The sequence below is a fragment of the Crinia signifera genome, chromosome 6 (assembly GCF_055691185.1).
Source record: "Crinia signifera chromosome 6, ASM5569118v1, whole genome shotgun sequence".
Classification (NCBI taxonomy): domain Eukaryota; kingdom Metazoa; phylum Chordata; class Amphibia; order Anura; family Myobatrachidae; genus Crinia; species Crinia signifera.
Window position 1 is genome coordinate 46,763,493 of NC_139222.1, and position 25,634 is coordinate 46,789,126.

Below are 25,634 nucleotides of genomic sequence, written 5' to 3' on the forward strand. Positions count from 1 at the left end.
TGCGCAGCCTTCTGCTGTGCACGCCCCCTTCCAGTCTCCTCCGCACGTCGCCCGCCTGCCTCTGCCCGCCCGCATTCTTTCCGGCCTGCGGCCTGGCTGCTAAGAAGGAGGTGCACGAGCCTGGAGGCACCGTGCACCTCCGAACCCACTCCCGGCCGGCCGCCCGCCCGCTAATGTAAGTAAATGTGCGGGTCAGCCGGTGTGGGGGTGGGTATGTGTGGAGCAGAACTGTATTAGGGATTGAGCATTTTTCAATCCTGGATCCCGGGATTGAAAAAATGCCCCGGGATTGGCATCCCCAGCTGCACTCATTAATCACTGACACATTTTAAAAGATACACAGATGGAGCTAATTAGCTCACTTGTGATTCTGTGAGGAGACCTGCAAAACATGCACTATTGGTAGCTCTCGACAGAGCCAGATTAAGGTCTAAATGGGCCTGGAGCTGAAAATTATCAAGGGCCTATTATGCGCAATAATAGGGGTTGCGGGCAGCATCTAATAATGTGGGGTACGTGACCAGTGTTCTGTTTGGGTGGTCTACTCATGGGTTTGTCTCTATTTATGTAAATACTTTCAACTAATTATATATACCTGGAAAATGCAGGGGGCTGGCATAAGAAAAAAGCAGGGAAGATATATTGGCGGGTGCCCTCCAAAGGTGCACCCGCAGGATGCCGATGTCCTAAGATACTTGCGGGGTGAGACGGCACTCCAGTCATAAAAAAATACTGAAAACCGAAACTTGGTAGACAGTATGTCAGCACCTTTTATGTGGTAACCTAAGTTTACTACACCATATACCCCTTATACAAATCATGCAACACAATAGTAACCCCTTATACTGTACTACACGTCCCAGCATGCCTTGACATAGTTTTAGCATTCCCTAATTGCAAAACTGTGGCAATGCATAATGGGACTTGTAGTTTCACAGCTGGAGGGCCATAGTTTGGACATGCCTGCACTATACCAAACAGATTGAGCAATAATGCACAATATGCTTCATAAATAGGGGCATTGCGCGCCAAAGGCGCACATTAAAAATTTACACCATAATGCTCATTACATGTTAAGCCTCACACCATAATCTCCATTACGTATTATGCCAAACACCATAATGCCTATTAAAAATGATGCTACATAAATGTTGCTTACCTACATGTTCATTGCCAGGGGTTCCATGTTCATTGCCAGGGGTTCCATGCTCATTGCCAGGGGTTCCATGCTCATTGCCATGTGGGATTACACGCTCATTGCCAAGGGGGGACAGTCGCCGCCGGGCAGAAATGACAGCCATTAACAGCTGGGCAGAGAGCAGGGGGCTGCTCGGCTGTATTCAGAACACTGCAGGTCCCGGCTATTTGAAGTGATACCCCTTTCATACCAGAAAATGCAGCGAATATGGTCCCAGGATCATGCAGGGACATTCTCGGACTGGCCCCTTTGACACCAGCCTAGTCCCTGCATTTTCTGGTGTGAGGGGGAGAGAAAACCACCCACGCCCCCCTTTAAACAACCAGCTATATCTTTGGAACCAACTGACCCATTTACATGTAGCCTTCAAATGATTTTGGTCCCGTGAAACTGGGCCGAAATCTGCCCTCAAACAACATGAACCGCCATGAAATTACATTTTAGAAATGAAAAAAAAAAATAGTTTACCTGCAATATCTCTAGAACCAATGAACCCATATGGACCAGGTATCAGATTGAAGGCCCGACGATTTGGGTTCGACTGAGATCAACCTCAAGTTTCTGCAGGGCCGGCGCTACCACTTGGCAGCTTAAGGCTGCTGCCTAGGGCTCTGGCCGCTGGAGGGCGCCCCTTAATTATTGAGCATTTAAATGTAGCAGCACCGCGGGTCCCTTGAGCGGCCGCTACTTTTCTCTTGTCACCTTAAAAAAAGAAGTTTCAGCGGATGAAGGAGGGGGGAGAGCATCTGAGCGCTAGTTGTATAGTTATATCAATCAGGCAGCAGCCGCCCGGCACCCATCCACTCGTCATCCCTCACCAGCTGCCCCCGCCCCTCAGAGTCAGCATCGAACATCGTCGCTGCGGAGTCGGAAGCTGCAGAACCAACAGGGAGCAGTGCCCCCTTCCCTGCCAGCAGCAGTGTGTCATCCCGGCAAGCTCAGCTGTATTATGAGCTAGTAGAAGTGGCGGGGAGCAGTTACCTCTCCCCCTCCCCCCCCCATGACCACGGTAAGATGCTCATTTGATGTGGGGCTGTGGTATACGTAGTACTGGCTGCCTGGGGGAGGGGGTTTATTTGTATGTATGTATGTATATGTGTGTGGATGTATGTATGTATGTATTGAGGCAGTAAACGGATGACAGAGGCAGGGTATGGCTGTGTGTATACATGTGGCGGTTTAATAAATCTAAACCTTTAATATATGGGATTTATAAAGTCCATGCACTTTCACATGACTTACAAGGAAAGGAGTAATATGGGGAAGAGGGGAGGAGGGGGGGCGTTGGCAGACGTTCTGCCTAGGGTGCCAAGAACCCTTGCACCGGCCCTGAGTTTCTGTGATGCTGTAGGGGGAACTGGCAGCCGTTGGAACCGGGTGGAGGTTGGAATTAGCGGGTCCCATGTTATCCTATGGGGAAAACGTTCCAGGTTTGCCTGGCGGTATCTCCGGTTCCTGGGGGGCTAGCGACGCGGGGCTGGTCTCGTTGGAAAGCCCTGACCATCAGCTACAAAATGGGCCTATTTCGAGAGTGGGCCTGGAGCTAAAGCTCCATCAGGCCCATTGTTAATCCGGCTCTGGTCGCGGGTAGGGATAGATAATAAAGACAGCCAGGTTTGCATCGCTCTGCCCGGCAGTCTCTTATAGCAAAGCTGCAGGCAGGGACAGACAGCAGCAATGGCGGGCTGGGCTGGGGGGCAGGGTGCCAACTTCCCCCCCAGGCCACTACAATAACCCATCAGTAGGGTCACCGCAGCCTGTCACCTTCATGGTGTCTGCTGCACAGAGTTTGGCACAGAGCAAGAAACCCCTGGCACAGAGCAAGAAACCCCTGGCATCGAGCAAGAAAACCCTAGTAATGAGCATGTAGGTAAGCAGCACTTATGTGGCATAATATGTAAGGGGCATTACCGTGTGTGGCATATTGTGTAATGGGGAATATGTTGTGTTGCATAATGTATAATGTGTGTTTTATTTGGTGTGTGGAAGGTGTGCGTAGTATGTAACAAACTCTATATTTTGAGCGGATATGTTGGGGGGTCGTCTTATACGCCCAGTCGTCTTATACGACGGAATATACGGTATATATCAGGGTTGCCTACCAGAAAATGTTCTGCTCATGGACTTCCCTGGTAATGTCTGATTGCCAGCACCTGTGGTGAAACACCTTTCTTACCAATTACCTAGCTCCTCACAGGTAATGGCAATCATACTTTATCAGGGAATATATATATATATATATATATATATATATATATATATACACACACACACACACAAAGAAATCTCTAATATAAAATACTATTTATTGATATGTGTGTTACTCATATAACAGTAAGGGCACTTTGGGATACTCTTTATAACTAAATATATTTAATAAAAAAATACTAATTTAAGAGGACAGTTCTGGAGAATGAGATTGAACAGATCGTGATACTCAACATAGAACGTACAGTAGGGAGGTGTTATGACCGTCGTTTATGGATGTTGAGAATCAAATCCCAAAACAAAAATGGCGCTATGGGCGCCACAATACCGGAAGTGGAGGGTACAGTTTTCCTCCATGCAATTTTCAATGAATAGTAAGGGGCCGGAAATTCAGTGCTGTTCTGTGGCTGCGCTGCTACGGAAGCGGAATTAGAGAAAAAGGACGCGACCGAACTCTGTTGTGCGATTTGGCGGCACGTTTTTCTGTAATCTTGTCTGGGAGGCCTTTAAAGAGAACTTCAACCGATTGTAGCCAGCCACTGCAGGAGAGAGCGTCGCCATGTCACTGACGTGCTATAGTGAGTGATAGAAACACGTGGGCCGTAGCGACATCTGCCGCAGCTCGCCCTGAACTTACACCCCCTTATTTCGCCTTACTTTGCTCTCACACCTAATTGTACCTTACAGAACCTTGCATACCTCCTAATTATGATTTACCCTGCATTTACATCTCCTTATTGCAAGTTACCCTGTGCTTACTGTACACCTTATCGCACCTTCCCTTGTGCTTACACCCCCTTATTTCTAATTAGCTTGTACCTCCTTATTGCACCTTAGCTTGCGCTTGCACCTCCTTATTGCCTGCGCTTGCACCTCCTTCTTGCGCCTGCACCTCCTCATTGCGCCTTAGCCTGCGCCTCCTCATTGCGCCTTAGCCTGCACGTCCTTATTGCATTTTAGCATGCGCCTCAATCTCCATATTGCTCCTTCACCTCCATATTGCTCCTTAGCCTGCGCCTCAATCTCCATATTGTGCCTGCACCTCCATATTGCACCTTAGCCTGTGCCTCAGTCTCCATATTGCACCTGAGCCTGCGCCTCAGTCTCCATATTGCACCTGAGCCTGCGCCTCAGTCTCCATATTGCGCCTGCGCCTCAGTCTCCATATTGCACCTGAGCCTGCGCCTCCATATTGCACCTTAGCCTGCACCTCCTTATTGCACCTTGCCTGGTCCTTTCAGAGCCTTATGTCACCTTGCTTGGTGCTTTCAGGGTGATATGTACTAAGCTTTGATGAGTGATAATCCACCTACTAATCAGACCCTAACTGTCACTTTTCAAACCTAGCCTGTGACATGAGATATAAGCCGATAGGCTGGCATTTTATCGTTCTCCATTTTATCACTTTTTAAAGCTTTTTACATTTGATCCTCAGAGCCTTATTGCACCTTGCCTGGCACTTTCAGAGCCTTACTGGCTCTCACTGCAGTTTCCCCCTCTACGTTGTCTGTCACCCTGCAGTCACCCCCTGCGAGTTTACCTTGAACAATAGATTATGGTGCAATAGGCAGGAATCGTATGGCTTTTTTTTTTTGTTGTTGTCTTCTTTCTTTTCGGTACTCCTATATAGAATATGATTTCTTATCTGAAATGTAAATTATTAGTTCACTGATTAGCCTCCATGACCTGTGTGTAATGATGAGCATACTTTCTCTCTGCAGTCAGTAATGAGGTCACAGACCGTCCTTGTGTTTCCCCTTTGTCGGGTCATGTATTTGATAGACGGCTCATTGAGAAATATTTGGCTGAAAATGGGACAGATCCGGTGACCAATCAGCCATTGAGTGAGGAGCAGCTGGTTGACATCAAAGGTTAGTTTTCCTTTACGATGAGCAAGGTGACTCTCCACTCCAAAAAAGTCTGATATAGATGAACTATGTAAGACAGTTGACCTGCACTTATGTTCTGATTTGGAATGTGAGGTGTTCAGTTGACAAACTCTAAAGCTGCTTACACATTAGATTACTTTGTAAACATTTTAATGTCAATTACTTTCCTTGAACAGAATATAGATTGTCTGGACAAATGACCAAGAGAGCCCACTTAGTGGTATAATATATTTTAATTAAACTTAAGTATTTACAATAAAAAGAACATAAAAAAAAAATTGGCACATGTAATGTAAAAAAATATATGTATATAAAAAAATGTATATATTAATACGGATGATTGTTAATACTGAGTATCATCCAATGTTGGTCAATTTAATTATTTGCATTTGACATTATTTCCACATAGAAACCTCACTATAATACATCAGTGCGATGCTTTCATTCAACTGAACAAGGACCATTTGATAAGTCTGTGGATAAATTATTCTTTAAAAATACAGAATTTCCGCTATTAGAAAACCAGTCAGAACACTGTGTTACCATACAGTAACGTATAGGGGAGTCTATAACGGCTATCGGGCTTTTCTTCAACCTTGCTCCGTTGGTATGTGCCGGACACAGGCAGCGACGTCGTTTGCATGCAGATCTCCAGTAGTGTGTGGCTGTTGGCCGTATTGTTTGCTTATCTGGAAATGTCGGTGGAGAGAGGGAGGGGGGTGCTGACTATGTGATGCCCAACAGATATCACATGGGAGGGAGGACACTGTCGATGAGTTATCTTTTGGCGATTGAGGGTCATTCTGAATAAATTGGTCCCCCACGTGTTTGTATGGGGGAGCAATGTTTTCAGCATGTGCATACTGATGTGCAGGGTCCTTGGGCAAATGAACTCTGTGCCTATACATGGTTGCGAGCGGATAGGATTGCGGGGAGTGCCCTTTGGGACTCAGCAAGCTTTGCAGCTTACCGAATCAAACAAAATGAGGGCCTATAGCTCAGAATAGTTTTTTTTTTTTTTTTAAATAAACAATAGTTTACTCAGGTTAGAAGTATAGATAAATAGGAATACAGGAAAAAAGGAAGTGTACACATGAATAACAAAACCAAGGCCTCCTAGCATAAATAACCCCCATGGTGAGGAGCAGAAACTCACAGAAAAAAGAGTGATATAACATGTTGTATAAAATATGAGCCAATTGCAAGATAAGGTATTTGTGTATTATCAGGGCGCCCATTACGTAGTTTACGTAGTGGTGTATTGAGAATACCAATATAACACTATGCTGGCTACGTAAACGACGTAAGTGGCTCTGGAGCTCTAAAAATACACAATGCTTAATATCCCCAGTATCCACGTCATACCCCCAGTATCCACGTTGGCGTGGAGTTGATTTTATAAAGTGTGGCGAGCCACCAAGCCCAAAGCGCAACGCTTCGGGCTCGCTGTGCTTGACACGCTTTATAAAATTAATTCCACGCGACGTGGATAGTGGGGGTAAAATGGCTGGTCTATACTTACCCTCCTCCGGAGTATATATACTCTGCTTGCTGATCAGTTATTCCTGATGAAGGATTTCCAATAAAACCGAAAAACTGCTTCATTAATATAAGACTGTGTCTTTGTTGCCTGCAGTTGCACATCCAATTCGACCTAAGCCTCCATCAGCTACCAGTATCCCAGCAATCTTGAAGTCTTTGCAGGATGAATGGGTGAGTGTTACACTATTAATTATTGTTGCCATATACTTTAAGACCGTGAGGAAAAGTACTTATCTTGTGCAATATTAGGATACGGGTCATTTAATTCCCTATATAAAAACACAATGATTATTTATTTATCATTAACCGTTTCCTTTATATCGCATACATATTACGCAGCGCTTTTACAGAGTATAGTTGAACATTCACATCAGTCCCTGCCCCAGTGGTGCTTACAATCTATATTCCCTACAACATGTGTACACACACACACACACACACTAGGGATAATTTTGTTGGAAGCCAATTGACCTACCAGTATATTTTTAGATTGTGGGAGGAAAAGCGAGTAAACCCACACAAACATGGGGAGAATATACAAACTCTACATAGTTAGGGCCATGGTGGGTGTCAAACCCATGACCTCCGTGATCTGGGACCCAAGTATATTATATATTATAACACACCTATTATACATATTAAAAAAGTTCAAGTTATCCATATTTTGGTCAGACTTGTGTATGCATTCGCTCTTGTTCCTTTGCGCTCAAATTCAGCCATGTTATTTCTTCGTATATACATTAGGTGGTCGTTTTTGAATAATAAAGTAAATAGAGTGATGCCACACTCCATATTATGACTAAGCTGTTCAGTGCCTGTTACATACAGCAGATTTTTTTTTCCGTGTAAAGCCATTGCTATGGACAGTGAACTACATTACATACATTGTATACTCTTGCTTTGGGAAAAGATTATGCCTAAAAATGGGCCTATTGTAGCTCAGAGAGGATCGACTGAGTTCATGTTAAGGGGCAGATGTATTAAGCCTGGCGAAGAGATAAACTGGAGATAAAGTGGAGAAAATGTGGAAGGAGATAACGCACCAGCCAATCAGCAGTGTTAGAAATATGACAGTTGGAAGCTGATTGGCTGGTGCGTTATCTCCTTCCACTTTATCTCCACTTTATCTCTTCACCAGGCTTAATACATCTGCCCCTAAGAGTTTTGTTTGTTTTTCATATTAAGTCATTGCAAATGTCCCTTGATCATCTTTATTTTTAGGATGCTGTGATGCTGCATAGCTTTACACTGCGACAGCAGCTACAGACCACACGCCAAGAGCTTTCTCATGCTCTCTACCAGCACGATGCTGCGTGTCGTGTCATAGCCCGTCTTACCAAGGAGGTAACCGCTGCACGTGAAGGTAGCTTTCTCGACTACTTCCTTTTTTTTATTTTTTTTATTTTTTTTACCTTTCACGTGTCAATCCCTTAAGACCTTTTCACTTGCAGGTCAACTTATTTAAAGTATTTTGAGACCTCTGTTTAGAAGTATTATCATGAATTTGTTTCAGTTAGGTAAAATATTCCGTTCTAGGTAAGATTTTAATTCTCTTTTTGGACTATATGTTATATTGGTACTTGTGTATTTTGGCGGCGCCCATCGCATCGCATACCATAACTCATACGATGGTATGCGATGCGATATCGTACGACGGTGCACGATGGCATACAATTTGGAAATTGTATGCCATTGTACATGGCATACGATGCCATACGATGCGATGCGATTAAGCATTGTATAAGCACCCTAATGGGTGCTTACAATGTTAAATGCACCCCCACGCCACCCCCCCACTATAAACGTGAACCCGAAGCGTGGCGAGCGCAGCGGTACGCATCCTACGACCTTTTCATACCCCCACTATCCACGTCGGCGTGGAGTTGAGAATAGAATAGTGTGGCAAGCCACCGAGCCCGAAGCGTGGCAAGCGGACGCGGATACCTGTGAAGCCCGCGAAGGGACGCGTTTACCTGTGAAGGTATCCGCGTCCCCTCGCGGGGCTCGCCACGCTTCGGGCTCGCTGCGCTCGCCACACTATTCTATTCTCAACTCCACGCCGACGTGGATAGTGGGGGTATGAAAAGGTCGTAGGATGCGTACCGCCGCCCCTCGCGGGCTCACTGCGCTTGCTACGCTTCGGGTTCACGTTTATAGTGGGGGGGTGGCGTGGGGGTGCATTTAACATTGTAAGCACCCATTAGGGTGCTTATACGATTTTTGATCGTATAGGGGGTCAAAATCGCGTCGCATCGTATGCCATCGGGAGCATGGCATACGATGCGATGCGATCCGTTCATCGTACGACGGACGTCGGGGGCGCCGCCAAAATACACAAGTACCGTTATATTTACTTTTACGTTCCTTCATGAAACAAAAGCTTTATTTTCCAGTCATTTCTTTTAGTATTGATAGTTTCAGTGGATGTAGGATGCTTGAAGTAAGCCGCTTGAGACTTTTCCAAAGGTTATCGTCAAGGCTGGAGGTTGGGAAGCGGGTGGTGGTTGCCGATCATGCTGGCCCAGGATAAGGAGTAATCCTGTAGTGATCACAAAAGACTGCAATCAGTGGAATTCATTCCATGGGTTTGAAAACTGGCTGGGCCTTCATGGCTGCAACAGGCTCTCTCCCTGTCTTTTGCCTGCAAATGATGCTGCATCTCCTCCATGCAGACTGCTATTTTCACTTTCGCTACACTATGCTGTTCCATTGTGTCTCTCAGAATATCAGGAGGCATATTGTGGTCTGTGGGGGTCCTGTAAGACTATTTCATGGAAAATTTGTATTGTGAATTACATTTGAAATTCACATTTTCACAGTAAATTTCTTTATTGTATAGTAAAATGTTAGGACTGACCTCCAAATGAAAAAGTAATTACTTTTTTAAATAAATAATGCTCAAATACAGCAGTTTCCCACCTAAGGGTGCAATCCTTCCTTATGCCCAGGAACAGTCGTCTATATGATTCTGCTAACAAAGTTTGTTTGTTTTATTTATTTACAGTTTCTTATATAGCGCAGCAGATTCCATTGCGCTTTATAATAGTAAACAGTGATAAAACATACTGGGTAACAACAGACAGACTTGGAGGTTAGAGGCCCTGCTGCAAGCTTACAATCTATAGGGATAAAGGAGGCACAGTAATCGCATAGCTTGTAAGTCCAGAAGGGAAGCTGGTACTTGTGTAGTTTCAAGGTGCCCGATATACCGGATGTGATATTGGCCGATATATCGATGCGATCCTTTGCGATTTTGTACCTGTTCATAAGCCCTCTATCCACTACGTATGGAGTTGATTTTATATATTGTGGCGAGCCCAAAGCGTGGAGGGGACGCAGATTACTGCGTTCGCCACACTATATAAAATCAACTCCATGCATAGTGGATAGTGGGGTTAAGAACAGGTAAAAAAAATCACATAGGATCGCATCGATATATCAGCCGATACCGCATCAGATATATTGGGCGCCGTGAAACTACACAAGTACCAGGAAGCTATATAATACATAAGTGATGCCGAAGGTTATGTGTGTTGAACTTAAATATGATAGGCTTGCCTGAAGAGGTGAGTTTTCAGGGAACACTTGAAAGTTTGGAGGCTAGTGGAGAGTCTTATTTTGCTACCAGATGAGAGATCCAAGACCTCTGTTGGTGAAGGCTTTAGTGGTATTGTAAATGTTTCCCCTTTTGTATCCTTTGTTTTTTTTTTTTCAATATCCATGATACCTCCAGTCCTGTGTAAGATGAAAGGGGGCAGTTCTTGTTTAATTACTGATGCAGCTTTAAATTGCCTGTTGTGTTCTTTTTTTTTTTTTACGAGTGCTCTGCTAATGATGACTTATGCTTCCTGACTTAATGCAATAAGGCTGAATATAATCGTATAACTTTATCATACAGTAGTTTCTTCCTAACCTTTATTTTGTCACATCACAGCTCTGGCAACTCTGAAACCTCAAGCTGGCATTTCTGTTCAGACCAATCCTACCCCACAAGCAGGTGCAGCTGTGAGTATGTTTTATGTGTTTAATACCTGCAGATGTGTTTATTATATCGTTGTCTTAATATCCTTCTCTGTCCTGTATATTTCATGGCAGGGCTCTACAGAAGCCATGGATCTGGGAGAACTGGTGGGAATGTCAGTGGAAATCATACAGAAGGTTAGTGTGGCTGAATCTTAACCACAAATGTGGTAAGACTACAATGGATAATTACTGACTCTAGGTTTTCTCTTGTGCAGCTTCAAGACAAAGCAACTGTGCTCACCACGGAGCGTAAGAAGGTAAGAAGGATGTGGGATTTGTAACCTAGAACTTGTGTGATTGGCTGTCTAGTCATTTCGCTATTATTATTTCTTTAACCTTTCATTTTGGACAACTACAGTTGATTATCAGCATTCTCTCTCATGTCACACACAAAAAGCTAGAATAGTTGTTTTGTTTTAAACCATCTCCGCTGGTCCTGAGCAAGCTTAAGAATTTGTGCCTGCCAACTCCTAGACAGCCCTCACAAGCTTGGAATACTTTCCCAAGCTAGCCAGCATGCCAGATACAAAGGTATTGAAATAAAAGAACTTCCACAGCTGAATAAAACTGATTATAGTCCACTGGACCTGGGCTACATTCAGTGGAGTTCAAAGTGTAGGACACATCAGTAGATTTTTCTCCTGGATGCCTTATAATAAACCATAGAGATGGCATGCACATAAGCATTATTCTCACCCAGTGCATGCAATTTATCCAGCCTAGACCTATTCTGTTATTTGGATCCGATACGTAATGCCGGCGGTCGGAATCCCGACCGCCGAAATCCCGACATGGGGGGGGGTCGTGGAGCGCCCCCCCTTGCGGGCTCGCTGCGCTCGCCACGCAGCGGGCCCGGTGCCTCGCTACGCTCGGCACGCTATTTTATTCTCCCTCTATGGGTGTCGTGGACACCCACGGAGGGAGAAAGTGTCGGGATTCCAGTGTCGGGATTCTGACCGCCGGGATCCCGACCGCCGGCAAATTGACTGCATCCCTGTTATTTCATTAGGGCAACAAGCTGGGCAATTTCTGCCTCTCCATGTTACTCTGGATTCTACCACTATTGAATGCTGCAATGTGTTTTTCACTTAAGTTTTATCAAATAAAGCATTCTCTTTTAACTAGCAGCCACCATTCGATACAAGCTGTTGCACCATCGAAGGGCTCTTTATAGGTCTGTGATGAAACAATGTCCAGCATTGACAGCTTGCACACATAATTTATACAAGCTTTCTGCGCTATCCATCCCAGGATCATGTGTCCCATATTTGGTCTTTCTAGTGTCTTACCCGGGAATGTCCCTGCTTGTCTCTGGAATTTAATTCCCGGGTTGGTCTCTGCATTTCTGGTGTGAAAGGGGTATAAGTGGCATTTAGAACAGTAGGGATTGGTACGCTTATTGTCAAGCTCAGAATGCCAACAGCTGAATAATGTTTAAAGTATTTTTGCTTGTAGACACCAAAAAAAAAAATAACACTAATCTAGCATCCTACATTCTGCCCTCAACATTAAGCAGTTGAACACCTGAAAGATATTATGGTACTTGTTTCGGTACTTGTGAGTTATCCGGGCTGCCGATTTTGTCCTTAAGTTTGGTTAACTTAAGGACACCCGACCGACGCGATGCCCACGATTTAGCTCCAAATCGGGGGCATCGCGTCGGTCGTGGCCGTTATAAGGGGCCGCGACGCGATGCCCCCGATTTCCCATAGACAGTAATGTTAAAAGACACGATATCGGGGGCATCGCGTCGGTCGCGGACGTTATAAGGGGCCGCGACGCGATGCCCACGATTTCCCATAGACAGTAATGTTAAAAGACGCGATGGACCCGATTTCCCATAGACAGCAATGTTAAAATAAAATTACAATGTGAAATTGGGCAATATGTTTTTAAAAAAAATGTTTCATGGCCCCCCACCACCGTTAACGCCACCCCACTATTGACGCCAACCCGAAGCGTGGCGAGCGCAGCGAGCCCGCGAGGGGCGGCGGTACGCGTCCTCCGACCTTTTCATGCCCTACTATCCACTAGGGCGTGGAGTGAGAATAGAATAGTGTGGCGAGCGGACGCGGACACCTGTGAAGCCCGCAAGGGCACGCGGATACCTGTGAAGGTGTCCGCGTCCCCTCGCGGGGCTCGCTGCGCTCGCCACGCTTCGGGCTCGGTGGCTCGCTGCGCTCGCCACACTATTCTATTCTCACTCCACGCCCTAGTGGATAGTAGGGCATGAAAAGGTCGGAGGACGCGTACCGCCGCCCCTCGCGGGCTCGCTGCGCTCGCCACGCTTCGGGTTGGCGTCAATAGCGGGGTGGCGTTAACGGTGGTGGGGGGGCCATGAAACATTTTTTTTAAAAACATATTGGCCAATTTCACATTGTAATTTTATTTTAACATTGCTGTCTATGGGAAATCGGGTCCATCGCGTCTTTTAACATTACTGTCTATGGGAAATCGTGTCGGAAATCGGGTCCATCGCGTCTTTTAACATTACTGTCTATGGGAAATCGTGGGCATCGCGTCGCGGCTCCTTATAACGGCCACGACCGACGCGATGCCCCCGATTTCAGGCGCGATGAAAAAATCGGCAGCCCGGATAACTCACAAGTACCCTTGTTTCCTATCTGGGCGCCCATCGCGGGTACATCGCATGTCATTATAATGACATGCGATGCGACCGACGCGATGCCCGCGATTTTCCCATAGAGAACAATGTTAAATGCCTCAATTTACCCGCGATGACCGCGATTTACCATAGGAAACAATGTTAAATGGATCAATTTCCCCAAATTATCATAGGGAACAATGGGAAATGTGGCAAAAACACCCCTGAACATAAAAATGTCCCCCCAAAAGTAGTTGAAGCCACCCCGCCATCAACGTGAACCCGAAGCGTGGCGAGCGCAGCGGTACGTGTCCTCCGACCTTTTCATGCCCTACTATCCACTAGGGCGTGGAGTGAGAATAGAATAGTGTGGCGAGCGCAGCGAGCCACCGAGCCCGAAGCGTGGCGAGCGGACGCGGATACCTTCACAGTTATACGCGTCCCCTCGCGGGCTTCCCAGGTGTCAAGCCCGCGAAGGGACGCGTTTACCTGTGAAGGTATCCGCGTCCCCTCGCGGGGCTCGCTGCGCTCGCCACGCTTCGGGCTCGGTGGCTCGCTGCGCTCGCCACACTATTCTATTCTCACTCCACGCCCTAGTGGATAGTAGGGCATGAAAAGGTCGGAGGACGCGTACCGCCGCCCCTCGCGGGCTCGCTGCGCTCGCCACGCTTCGGGTTCACGTTGATGGCGGGGTGGCGTCAACTACTTTTGGGGGGACATTTTTATGTTCAGGGGTGTTTTTGCCACATTTCCCATTGTTCCCTATGATAATTTGGGGAAATTGATCCATTTAACATTTGTTTCCTATGGTAAATCGCGGTCATCGCGGGTAAATTGAGGCATTTAACATTGTTCTCTATGGGAAAATCGCGGGCATCGCGTCTGGCCCATCGCACCCGATTTTTTTATCGGCCGCGATGGCCACGATTTTACCCCCGATGCCCGCGATTAAAATCGTGGGCGCCCAGATAGGAAACAAGTACCGATATTATTATGGATTCTCTAGTCAGTTGTAGCGTATGCCTTTTGTTCATTGTTCCCCTGGGAATACATATGGGGGACGGATGCTGGTAGTCTGAATACAGACACCAGCATCACGACGGAAGGAATCACGGCATGGGACCAGTAAGCATACCTGCAAAGTGATAAAAGGATTCTTTGATAATTCTTGCCATCAAAGTCACAGAGAAGTGTAACCCCCCTAACCCTTTTTTTATACTTGCCAAGTCCCCCGGCGTCCACGGCAGGCCTTCAGCATCCTCTCCGTAGTCCCAGGCGTGCATTGTGCGAGTGTGTGCCGGTGACGTCACCGGCACTCCTGGGACCGCCGGAGATGGTGCAGGAGGCCTACCGTGGATGCTGAGGGACCATGGGGCACCACCAGGGGACAGGTAAGTATGTTTATAAAAAAATATTCCAAAATCCGGAAAATCCCTTATCCCAAATGCTTGTGGTCCCGATCATTTCGGATAAGGGATACTCAACCTGTATTATCTAATTTGCCAAATACTGCTTTTCGTACACAAATATTGATGGCATTAGTTAGCCCAAATGGTGGGGCATGTGAAATTTTAAAGTTAAAGATAGTCACCACAGCACCTGCTGCTGTTCAGTAGCCCATAAGTGTGCAAAAAAGCTCCATAGTGCTGAAAGCTGTGCTTGCCTACCCCAACCTCCTGTGGAATAGTATTGGACCTTTAACCAACTAGGCATATTGGTTCCCTTTTTACATTGTTCTATGTTTATAAAATACATAAATGTTGAACTATTTTTTGGGGGGGACTTTTGCCTAATTTATTTTTATCTTTGCAGCGGGGCAAGACTGTCCCAGAGGATCTTGTGAAACCAGAGGAACTTAGCAAGTATCACCAAGTCTCTTCCCATGTGGTAAGCATTTACTTCTTCCTTATAGCAATCCTTTTATTTGCTGCAAATCACTCAGCCATGTTTGCTTTTACAGGGGCTACACAGCGCCAGTGTCCCTGGCATCTTGGCTTTGGATCTGTGTCCTACAGACACCAACAAAACTCTCACAGGTGATAATTCTAGTTGACTCAGTAAATTGGGAAGATCGCAGCTTACAGAGTTGCCATAGTATCCCCTCGCATGTGCCCGCAGCAGGAGAAATCGTTCGATGGACGCCTATCATTGAATGATTTCTCCTAGGCTCGCAAGTATGTCAGTTGAAACTGACTTATATTTGCGGGCTACGTGATGAAGACAGGGCGGGTGGCTGACATAAGCCACGTGCAGAAGCTCTGCACATGCGTATAACTGATTATGCGCATGCTCAGGGCAGAAACATCAGTCTTCCCCCGCCCCCTCTAAATAATAGAATAGTCCCAAATAATAGAATTTAACTCCCATGCATGCTTATCTTTGTATTGTAAATAACTTTATTTCTGAACTGTTTGTGCTCAAAAATTCATCAGATTAGCTAGGTTAATTTTATATGTACATTGTAATGTATGGTTTTCGGAATAATTCGGATAAGGGATACTCGACCTGTACTTGTTTAAGTTGCCTTGAGGGAAATAGGAACAAACAAAAGCAAACAGAAGGTTGTAGGAATTTCAGGGTTCCCCACTGGTACTGAAGATTGCTTGTCGTTTTTTTTTTTTTTAGGTGGCGCAGATAAGAGTGTGGTGGTGTTTGATGCCACATCACAGCAGATCCTGGCAACACTTAAAGGTCACACAAAGAAGGTCACCAGTGTTGTGTTTCACCCTTCACAGGTTTGCTTATTGCTCTGTTCCATTGGTATTAAAGATAATTTATTTTAGAAGTGCTTGTAAAAAATAAATGTGACTTTTTTTTTTTTTTTTTTCCTTCCCCCTAAAGGCTTATTTACTGATACTTCAAAATATTTATGTAGTGCACACATTCCATAGTGCTTTATTTAGATTTGGCCATTCATATCGGTCCCTGCCCAGTGAAGCTTCAAATCTTTATTCCCTACAGCAGTGGTTCCCAACCTTTTTTCTCTCCCGTACCCCTTGATTAGGCTTTTCATTGATGAGTACCCCCTCCTCTCAATTTAAAATCTAGACAGTACTTATGAGTGGAGTGGAAGTGAGCGGTATGCGTATCCTTATGCATGTCCTTATATTAAGGAGTAGCGGACAGGAATCGTGCCCTTCTGTGTCTGGCCGCTGGTTGTGTATTGTCTCCAGGGTTCCCACTAAAGGTGCCCATACACTAGTAAGATTTATCTTCAGATCTGGCTGGTTGGGAAAAAAACATGGTTATGGATGAGTGACAGTTTGGCAGTTTTCCAGCATTTCCAAGCAAATGGTCAACTGTCATTTGCTCTCATCCATAACCAGGTTTTTGTTCCAACCAGACAGATCTGCAGATAAATCTGCGTGTGTATGGCCACCTTTACACATGTAGGATTAATGCAGCTGCTTCTTCCACCTGTGTCAGTGTGGGGCAAATGATTGCTGATGTCTGGGTAGCTCCCATTGGATTGCTGGTCAGGAAAAAGCACAATGAGATGCTGAAGACAGAACCATAAGTGACACAACATGGTTCTTCTCCATAGCAATGGGTCTTCTTCTGTTTATCAAATGACTTTTTCATCTTCTGCCATTACCAATATTATTTTCAAGTACCCCCAACTGGTCTGCAGAGTACCCCGAGGGGTACTAGTACCCCAGGTTGGGAACCACTGCCCTACAGCATATAGACACGCAAACATTCACACTAGGATTGATTGTGTGTAGCCAATTAACGTACTGAAGCTTTTATATTTTTGGACGGTACTTGTGTAGTTTCAAGGTGGCAGCTGTCCGTCCGCTCCTTCTGGGTCCATGTCCCCTCTCATGGAACTATCCACGTCGGTGTGGAGTTGAGAAAGTGTGGTGAGCGTGAGGGGAAGTGGACCCGGGAGGAGCGGGCGGCCAGCTGCCGCCTTGAAACTACACGAAAGTACGTTTTGGATTGTGGGACTGAAACAGAGTACCCGGAGAAATCCCATGCAAGTATGGGAAAAATATGCAAACCATTACGCCATGCCAAAATTTCTAGATTTTCTGTCCCTGTAAAATTTTAATCTAAACTTTATTAGCCTTTTTTACTTTGCGTTTTTTTTTTTTTTTTTTCAAATCTCTCCTAACTGTTACAATCTAAATGTATGCTCTTTTCGTTAACCATTTATAATCTGTTTAACTTTATCCTGAATTTCTGTGCAGGTTGAGTATCCCTTATCCAAATATCCGTTAAACAAATGATTCCAAAAACATGAACAAATAAAATATGTGTGTGTGTGTGTATTTCATGTCTTTGATGTGCTTATACAGATGGAGCCCCTCTCTTCCTTGCCCGGCAGTAGAAACGCCAGCCCCTGCAAAGATAAGGCTCCATCTGTACAACCTAAATTCAAGATGACTCATTAATTTTTAAAAATATTCCAAAATACGGAATAATCCGTTATCCAAAATGCTTCTGGTCCCATGTATTTTGGAAAAGGGATACTCAACCTGTATTTATATTCAAAACCTATGGCAGAATGGATCGATCCATTTCTACTCTAACACCCCTTTGAACCAATATTTTTTTGCCTACATTTCTGACCTTCCCAGGAGCTGGTGTTTTCTGCTTCTCCCGACTCTACTATACGTGTCTGGTCTGTGCCATCAGTCTCTTGTGTTCAAGTGTTAAGAGCTCATGAAGGTGCAGTGACTGGTCTTAGTTTGCATGCAACTGGAGATTACCTATTGAGCTGCTCAGATGACCAGGTAAGATCACCTTCTGGTACAGTCTTATTTTTTTTCTTCTTTATTTTCAAGGGAAACTTAAGTTTCCTTAACCACTTGCCTGACCTAGTTTGCCACCTTACCAGCAAGTGCATTTTGGGATCTAGTCACAAACAATGCAAATCCATCTTATACATTGTGTGGGCATCTGCCGGAAGATAATCTTCCTGCGGCCTTCTCTAAAGGTGCCCATACACTAGTAAGATTTATCTTCAGATCTGTCTGGTTGGAACAAAAACATGGTGAGTGACAGTTTGTCAGTTTTCCAGCATTTCTAAGCAAATGGTCAACTGTCATTTGCTCTCATCCATAACCATGTTTTTGTTCCAACCAGCCAGATCTGAAGATAAATCTGCGTGTGTATGGCCACCTTAAGGGGCCTCCTGACCCCTCTGCACCCTCCCCCAGTTTCTGCCATGCTGCTGGTCACTGCTGATTGGACAGCAGGGCAGGATACCACCCACCTGTTGGGTGCACAGAGGAGCAAACAACTAATAAAATTTCCCTGGCTTGTACACTCACATAAGCAACTGCTGTGTAATTTAAAAGTTGCGGGTTTTCGTATAGTATTGGGCTGATCAGCAAGTGTATATATACCATATATACTCGAGTATAAGCCTACTTTTTCAGAACATTTTTTATGCTGATTGCAGAAATTAGGTAAAAAGTGCCCACTAAACAAATTGCTCGGTGTGTAGGAATGTGCACTGAGCCGATAAATGCTCTGGGACCCGTACATTTACACTAAACTGCAGACAATTGTTTGGGTTTATTTTTTTCATAGCTTGCACATTATTCTGTTTCAGTACTGGGCGTTCTCTGACATCCATGCAGGACGTGTCCTCACCAAAGTAACAGACGAGACATCAGGATGTGGTAAGCAGTCTCTTCCCTACACACTCCCATCAAGTCTTGGATATGCCTGCATTATATGTCATTTTCTCCACAGCTCTCACCTGTGCTCAGTTTCATCCCGATGGACTCATTTTTGGCACTGGGACCATGGACTCCCAAATTAAAATCTGGGATCTAAAGGTTAGTTGCTCATAGACTAAGTCTAAATCAAAATGAGAAGTAAAAAGAAGCTTACATTTCATCTACTTATTCTTGTGGTGGGAAGTTATATGTAAAAAGGGGGAATACAGGTGCATAATGCAAAAACTGCTCACATAAAATATATAGCATTTTATTTAACGATCAAAGTTGTTGGCCTATATTTGGGTAAAGATCTGGGCCTTCCAGGGCCTAATGGGCTATGTAGAACCCATACACTGTAATACACTAGAAACACAAATGTCTCCCTAAATATATAAAAGTACAAAAATTGCATAAATGTGTTAAATAGAAATGCAATGTCACTTATGCTTTATGGCCAACCATGTGACCACAGCTGTCATGGGCCTATTTTCATTTGAATGCCAGGAGCTGCCGCTTCATCTGGTCCACTAACATCGAGGTCACTTTAGGTGGGGCAGGTCCCTAACACTCGGAGTCACGTCTATGGTGCAGGTGGGAAGCTGAACTGCTTGCCTGCAGTTGGAACACTAACCATATAAGAATGTGAAATCCCTGTTTTTTTTTTTTTTTTTGTAATACCTTGAAGGAATTAAGACAATTGGCACTATTTTCTGTTTATTTTTATGGATGTCATGTCCATAGGAGGCTGTGTCAGCACTTGGTAGAGGCTGTCTTGTTACATTTGTACTCTCTAGAGGCCCTGGGGTGACACATGATTATATTTTCACCCCATTATGATTTCACAGAAGGGAATAACCTTGAGAAAAACTATGTTATGTTATCAACATTAAATATAAAGTTATTCCTGTGTTTTTCTATTTAGGTTGTTAGTTTTGAAGTAGCATTTTTGTTTTTGACTTTTGTGCCCTACAAATAGTATCTTTTTTTTTTTTTGCTCCATTATCTCTAGTAAAAAAAACTAACTTTTAGTCTGTTTATTAACCTAAATGTGGTCATACAGCAATTTATCTGATGCTTGAAATTGCATCAGATTTACCTTGATCTCCCCAGCAGCTTCCCTGGGGTCGTACTTGAGTGCATATTTCCCCCTCCAGGGGAACACCAGCCCAGGCTGTCCCCGCCACCACTGGGCTGTGGGTAGCGGGCTGAAGTTATTATAATAAAAATAATGAAACATTGGTGAACAGTGGAAGCAGCAGCCTCGGATTTTCTCCTGTCTGATGCTGCTGCGCCACTGAGGGAGAAAGGAGGTGGCGTCGCTACTGCTTCCGCCCTGGACGGGAGGAGTGAGAGGAGGCAAGCCCTGCGATGTCTCACAGCTCTCCTGATAACCTGGTGACTGATTTCTCCGGCAGCAGATACGACCTAGGAGTTGCGATTCAATGGGAACGCGCATTGCATCTCATTTCTTGTCATGTACATGCAATCTGGGCACTGTGGATGCGATTTATTGCTGAAATTGCATGTAAATTGCCCAAATTGCTTGTAAATCTCCCTAGTGTATGGGGGCCTTAAGAGTGCCCCAAAACACGCTTTTTCTGTAATCTATTGCACAAAAAGCAACATTCCTGGTCATCCGTTAACCATTTTGTCAGTCTTTATTACACAATGCATCTTTGTGTACAAACTGGAGAGCACGATCACTGTAGGGTACTGAATAAGTTTGAAGGCTTGATCCTCCCAAGTTACTGCAATTGTCAGAATGCAGCAAAATGCCTCCAGAACTCTTGGCTAGAGGAGCTTTGTGATCAGATTGCAGTGAGGGTTTTCTTCCAGAAAAGACAGAAATGTGCACAGATGGATATCATTATATTCAGTGGTACATAACTGTGAGTTAAAAGCTCACCTGAGATTCCTTTGCCTCCTATCAAGTTTAAGTAGGTCCTTTTGGGCTTGAGAAGTAGTTGTCCAAAAATAAAAAGGGATGTACCATAAAAAGTAAATCTCAAAAGAAACAAGGAGTGAGCTTTGAGCAATTGCTTCTTACAGCCTCATACTCTAGTCTATCTATGCTGTCAATGTGTCAGTGCTTTTATTAATATTGTTTACCAGTGCTTAGAATTTCCCGTTGATCTTGTACAGCATATTCCCCTCTACAGATTTGGGTTAATGTTGGTGTTAAATTAGTGTCCCACCTCCATTATTTCCAGGAGTTATCTTGCCTGCTGTAGTCTTCATGCTTGGGTTAATAGTCCACCTTGTTTCTCGAGCACTTAAGTGGACATTTTACTCCTATTCCAATTAACTGAAAGTGCTCCTCCAGCCAGATAGCTGCACTACAGATTCTGTATTGCTTTCATGTTCAGAAATTAAATGACTAATATTTCATATTTTCTATAGGAACGATCTAATGTAGCAAACTTTCCTGGCCATTCTGGTCCTGTATCATGTGTGGCGTTCTCAGAAAATGGTTATTACTTGGCAACTGCTGCTGACGACTCCAGTGTCAAATTGTGGGATTTGCGGAAACTTAAGAACTTCAAGACTCTGCAACTGGAAGAGGGATACCAGGTACTATATAGAATATTAAGCCCTGGATATGGTTAATACTAATTATGACCTCTGTCACTGATAAGGATTCTGGTCTCCTGGGACCTGACCAATTAAGAATTCCCTCTTACAGTTAGTAACTGTATGTTACTGACTCCACAGTGGGCAGGTATATCACTGCCACCACCAGACTCCTATCATGTGGCATCTGGAACCACAGATACTCGAATGCTGCGTTGTATGCATTGACAAGTTGCTGACACACCTGGCTGGTGTAGGCTTATTACCCCCCAGTGGTAGCTGGCAAAGGGCAGCACTTGGAGGTGCTGGGCTCGTACCAAAACAGGTAGAGAACAGGGCGGTGTGGCATACCCCTGCTGGCCACAAGATGAAGCAGTCATCTAAAGGCCGAAGGTGTTTATTTGCTAAAGACTTGAAAAATACTTTTTTTTCCTATTGCTAAGGGATAAGCATACAAAGATGTTTACAACATTTACATACAGAACAAGGGGTATGGGTCATTGTTTCAGCCACTGAAGGTAGTCAGGCCTTAGGTTGACACAAGCATTAGGTTGACAATGGCAAGGTTAATGTGAGTTTTTATTGTCCCAAATGCATGGACACCGCCAAAGTGCACGGCTCGCCCTGCTTCAGGCACACTGCTCTATTTTCCCTTTACACCCTAGTGGATGGTAGGGCATGAAATACTGCATGTCGGCTCAAAAAAAAAACACCTGATGCGACGCGATTTTTGCCCCCTATGCGATGAAACATTGTATAAGCACCCTAAAGGGTGCTTTTAAGCAACCAAATGGGTGCTTACAATGTTCTATGCACCCCCACGCCACCCCCCACCCCCCCACTATAAACGTGAACCCGAAGCGTAGCGAGCCTGCGAGGGGCGGCGGTACGCGTCCTCCAACCTTTTCATACCCCCACTATCCACGTCGGCGTGGAGTTGAGAATAGAAAGTGTGGCGAGCCCGAAGCGTGGCGAGGGCACGCGGATACCTGTGAAGCCCGCGAGGGGACGCCGATACCTGTGAAGGTCACAGCGTCCCCTTGCTGCGCTCACCATACTTTCTATTCTCAACTCCACGCCGACGTGGCTAGTGGGGTTATGAAAAGGTCGGAGGACGCGTACCGCCGCCCCTCGCGGGCTCGCCACGCTCCGGGGTCACGTTTATACTGGGGAGGTGGCGTGGGGGTGCTTTTCACGTTGTAAGCACCCATTAGGGTGCTTATACAATTTTGCATCGCATTGTATGCCATACACAATGTCATACAATTTTAAAATTGTATGACATTGTACAATATCGCGCGATATCGCGTCGCATGCCTTATGGTATGCGATGGGCGCCGCTATAATACACAAGTACCAAAAAACCTGATAAACTCATGTCAACCTTGCCATTGTCTACCTAATGCTTGTGTCGAACTTCTAACTTTGTCTAATTTAGCCAGGTCTACCTTCAGTGGGCGGCCCAATGCATATCTACCTTTTTATAGTGACCGTACAATTTCCAGGTCACAGTCCAGGTGCCAGGCTGTCTGGGCTGGGGAAATTACTTCCACATTTCTGCCAGGGGACCAAGTTCACCATCTCTAGCCCAGATTTGAGCTCCAGAGACGGGCAGCCCTAATCCTAAGCCATGGTCTCTTGCCCACTGACCTGAGAGCTCTAGGAAAACGCTCAGCTTTTTGGAAAGCTATTGTTCCCTACTATCTTCCCTGCAATTCCAGTGGGCGGCAAACTCTTGCAGCGGTGGCCCCCTTTCTCCCTTAAACACGCACCAGTTTCCTGGAGAAAAAGAAGTATACAGCACTAGGTTTGATTGACTAAGAAGTTACACCATTTAACCAATAAAATGCATTTATTATACAATATAAACAAGACAATTTAACATTATCTATAGAGAATTCTCAAAGTAGGTCAATGAAAAAAATGAAGGGGGATGGGTATTTGCTCCAGTGAAGGGGATTATAGCAACAGTTCAATGCACCAATGAGGTTGAATATTTACCAACTGGCGGCTCTGCTCTCTTCCGATGCTGCCCACTGGGAGCTGGAGGGTCCAGACTCCCGACTGCAGCGCTACGAGGGGGTCCGGGGCCACAGCTCCCACACTGCAAAGAAAGACGTTTTAAAAACACTCTGCTAGCACCAGTCTGTGCATTGTCCATTTTAAATGGTGCAGGGCATGGAGGGTTAACTGTTTCAGTGTCACGGTAGCCATTGTCCGTGTAGCCAGGGTGGCCTACGGCCACACTAATACTGTTACAGACTCTAGCTTTGCAATGTCTAAGTAATGAAATTGCGGAAATGCCACATGCCCTATTGAGATGTATTTGTATGTTTGAAACACAGTCCATCCTTTAATTTGGTGTTTGAAATCCAAATAAATGCAAAGTAGTTGTGTGGCCTTCGCCGCCCCAGTATTTCGGTACATCCACTGTATATTGCTTTGTGGAAGGCACCGAGGCCATTGGATTATCTGCGGTTCAAATCTTTAACTGGTTTCTATTTTTTTCCTGTACAGGTGCAGTCCCTGGTATTTGATCAGAGTGGTACGTACTTGGCAGTTGGAGGGACTGATATCCAAGTTTATATCTGTAAGCAGTGGGCTGAAGTTTTGCATTTCACAGGTCAGTTGAAGTGTTTAACTTCTATAAAGAGTATAGCTAGACTCGTATACCTCGTAATACCAACCTACTTTATTCTTCATCTTTCCACAGATCACAGTGCACTGACCACTGGCCTAGCATTTGGGCAGAATGCAAAGTTTCTGGCATCCACAGGAATGGATAGGAGTCTACGCTTCTACAGCCTTTGACCTTTCAGTGACCAGTGCTAATGCTGTGTGAAGCACTTCTATGGCATTTGTCAATTTAACCAAGCTTATGATCTGTAACACTCATAAAATATGTGTGCAACACCTATGTGGTTGCTGACTGTGAACTATTGGAGCGTGCTTTCTTCTACAAAAGCTTTTCGCACATTGTGCAGCACTGCGATCCACTCTTTCCATGTGTTCTGAGATGCTGCCAGAGCAAGATGCCCCCTTATAGCGCTGTGTGTTAGACTACCATCAAGTTAGATCCAGTCTGGTATCCTGTCCCATAGCCTGCTCAATGAAGTTAAGGATTATTTTTTTTAATTCTCTCCCCCACAGTGCCCCACCCACTAGTTACATTATTCAATTACATTTTCTTCAGTGATTTGATGCTTAACACAGACTCTTGTGAAGCTGTTTGCCTGTACTTTCCTGTCTTCCATGCAGGTAGCTGCATATTTTTTTTTTAATAAGCCCTACTTACTGTTTGCTTTAATTTGTTTTGGCATCCAACTGGTAATGTGGGTGTTATCTGTTTTTTTCTTCTCTTTCTGCAGTTTGTAATGTTTTATTAAATTGGTAAAAAAAACTAAAAAAAAAAACTAAATTGTTTACAGTTCTTTATTTTCGACTTTAGTACATTTAGCTATTTACTAAATTACTTAGACAGCTATGTTAAAAACACCTAACGGATGGTATATAAATGCAACAGTTCCCCATGTCTTTGTCATGTATCTAAGCTAGATGGGTCTCAGTGTTTTTTATTTTTCTGCGGTGCATCAGTCACATCAGTGTACCAACGGAGGACAGTCTGGATAACCGGAGTACACCAGCCTGCTGCTCTACATGCAAGGCTGGTTGTGAATTTAGGGGCAGATTTATTAAGCTTGGAGAAGAGATAAAGTGGAGAAAAGGTAAAAGGAGATAAAGCACCAGCCAATCAGCTGTGTTTGAAAAAGACAGTTGGGAGCTGATTGGCTGGTGCTTTATCTCCTTTTACCTTTTCTCCGCTTTATCTCCAGTTTATCTCTTCTCCAAGCTTAATAAATCTGCCCCCTAGTGTCAAATAGCATATCTAACACAGGAGTTAGGTGCTCACATGCATGGTTTCA

The 25,634-nt window shown here is 44.8% G+C and overlaps 1 protein-coding gene across 1 annotated transcript; it reads left to right on the plus strand.

Moving 5' to 3' along the window:
- The first annotated feature begins 3,765 nt into the window (after positions 1-3,765).
- Positions 3,766-25,109, plus strand: PRPF19 (pre-mRNA processing factor 19). The gene is made up of 16 exons (XM_083146110.1): positions 3,766-3,984; positions 5,128-5,277; positions 6,932-7,008; positions 8,059-8,200; positions 10,772-10,842; positions 10,933-10,995; positions 11,076-11,117; positions 15,278-15,352; positions 15,426-15,501; positions 16,091-16,200; positions 18,049-18,204; positions 19,029-19,098; positions 19,172-19,257; positions 21,541-21,711; positions 24,229-24,334; positions 24,425-25,109. The coding sequence occupies exons 1-16, from the start codon at positions 3,966-3,968 to the stop codon at positions 24,520-24,522; spliced, it is 1,512 nt and encodes a 503-aa protein (XP_083002236.1). The 5' UTR covers positions 3,766-3,965; the 3' UTR covers positions 24,523-25,109.
- The last annotated feature ends 525 nt before the right edge of the window (positions 25,110-25,634 follow it).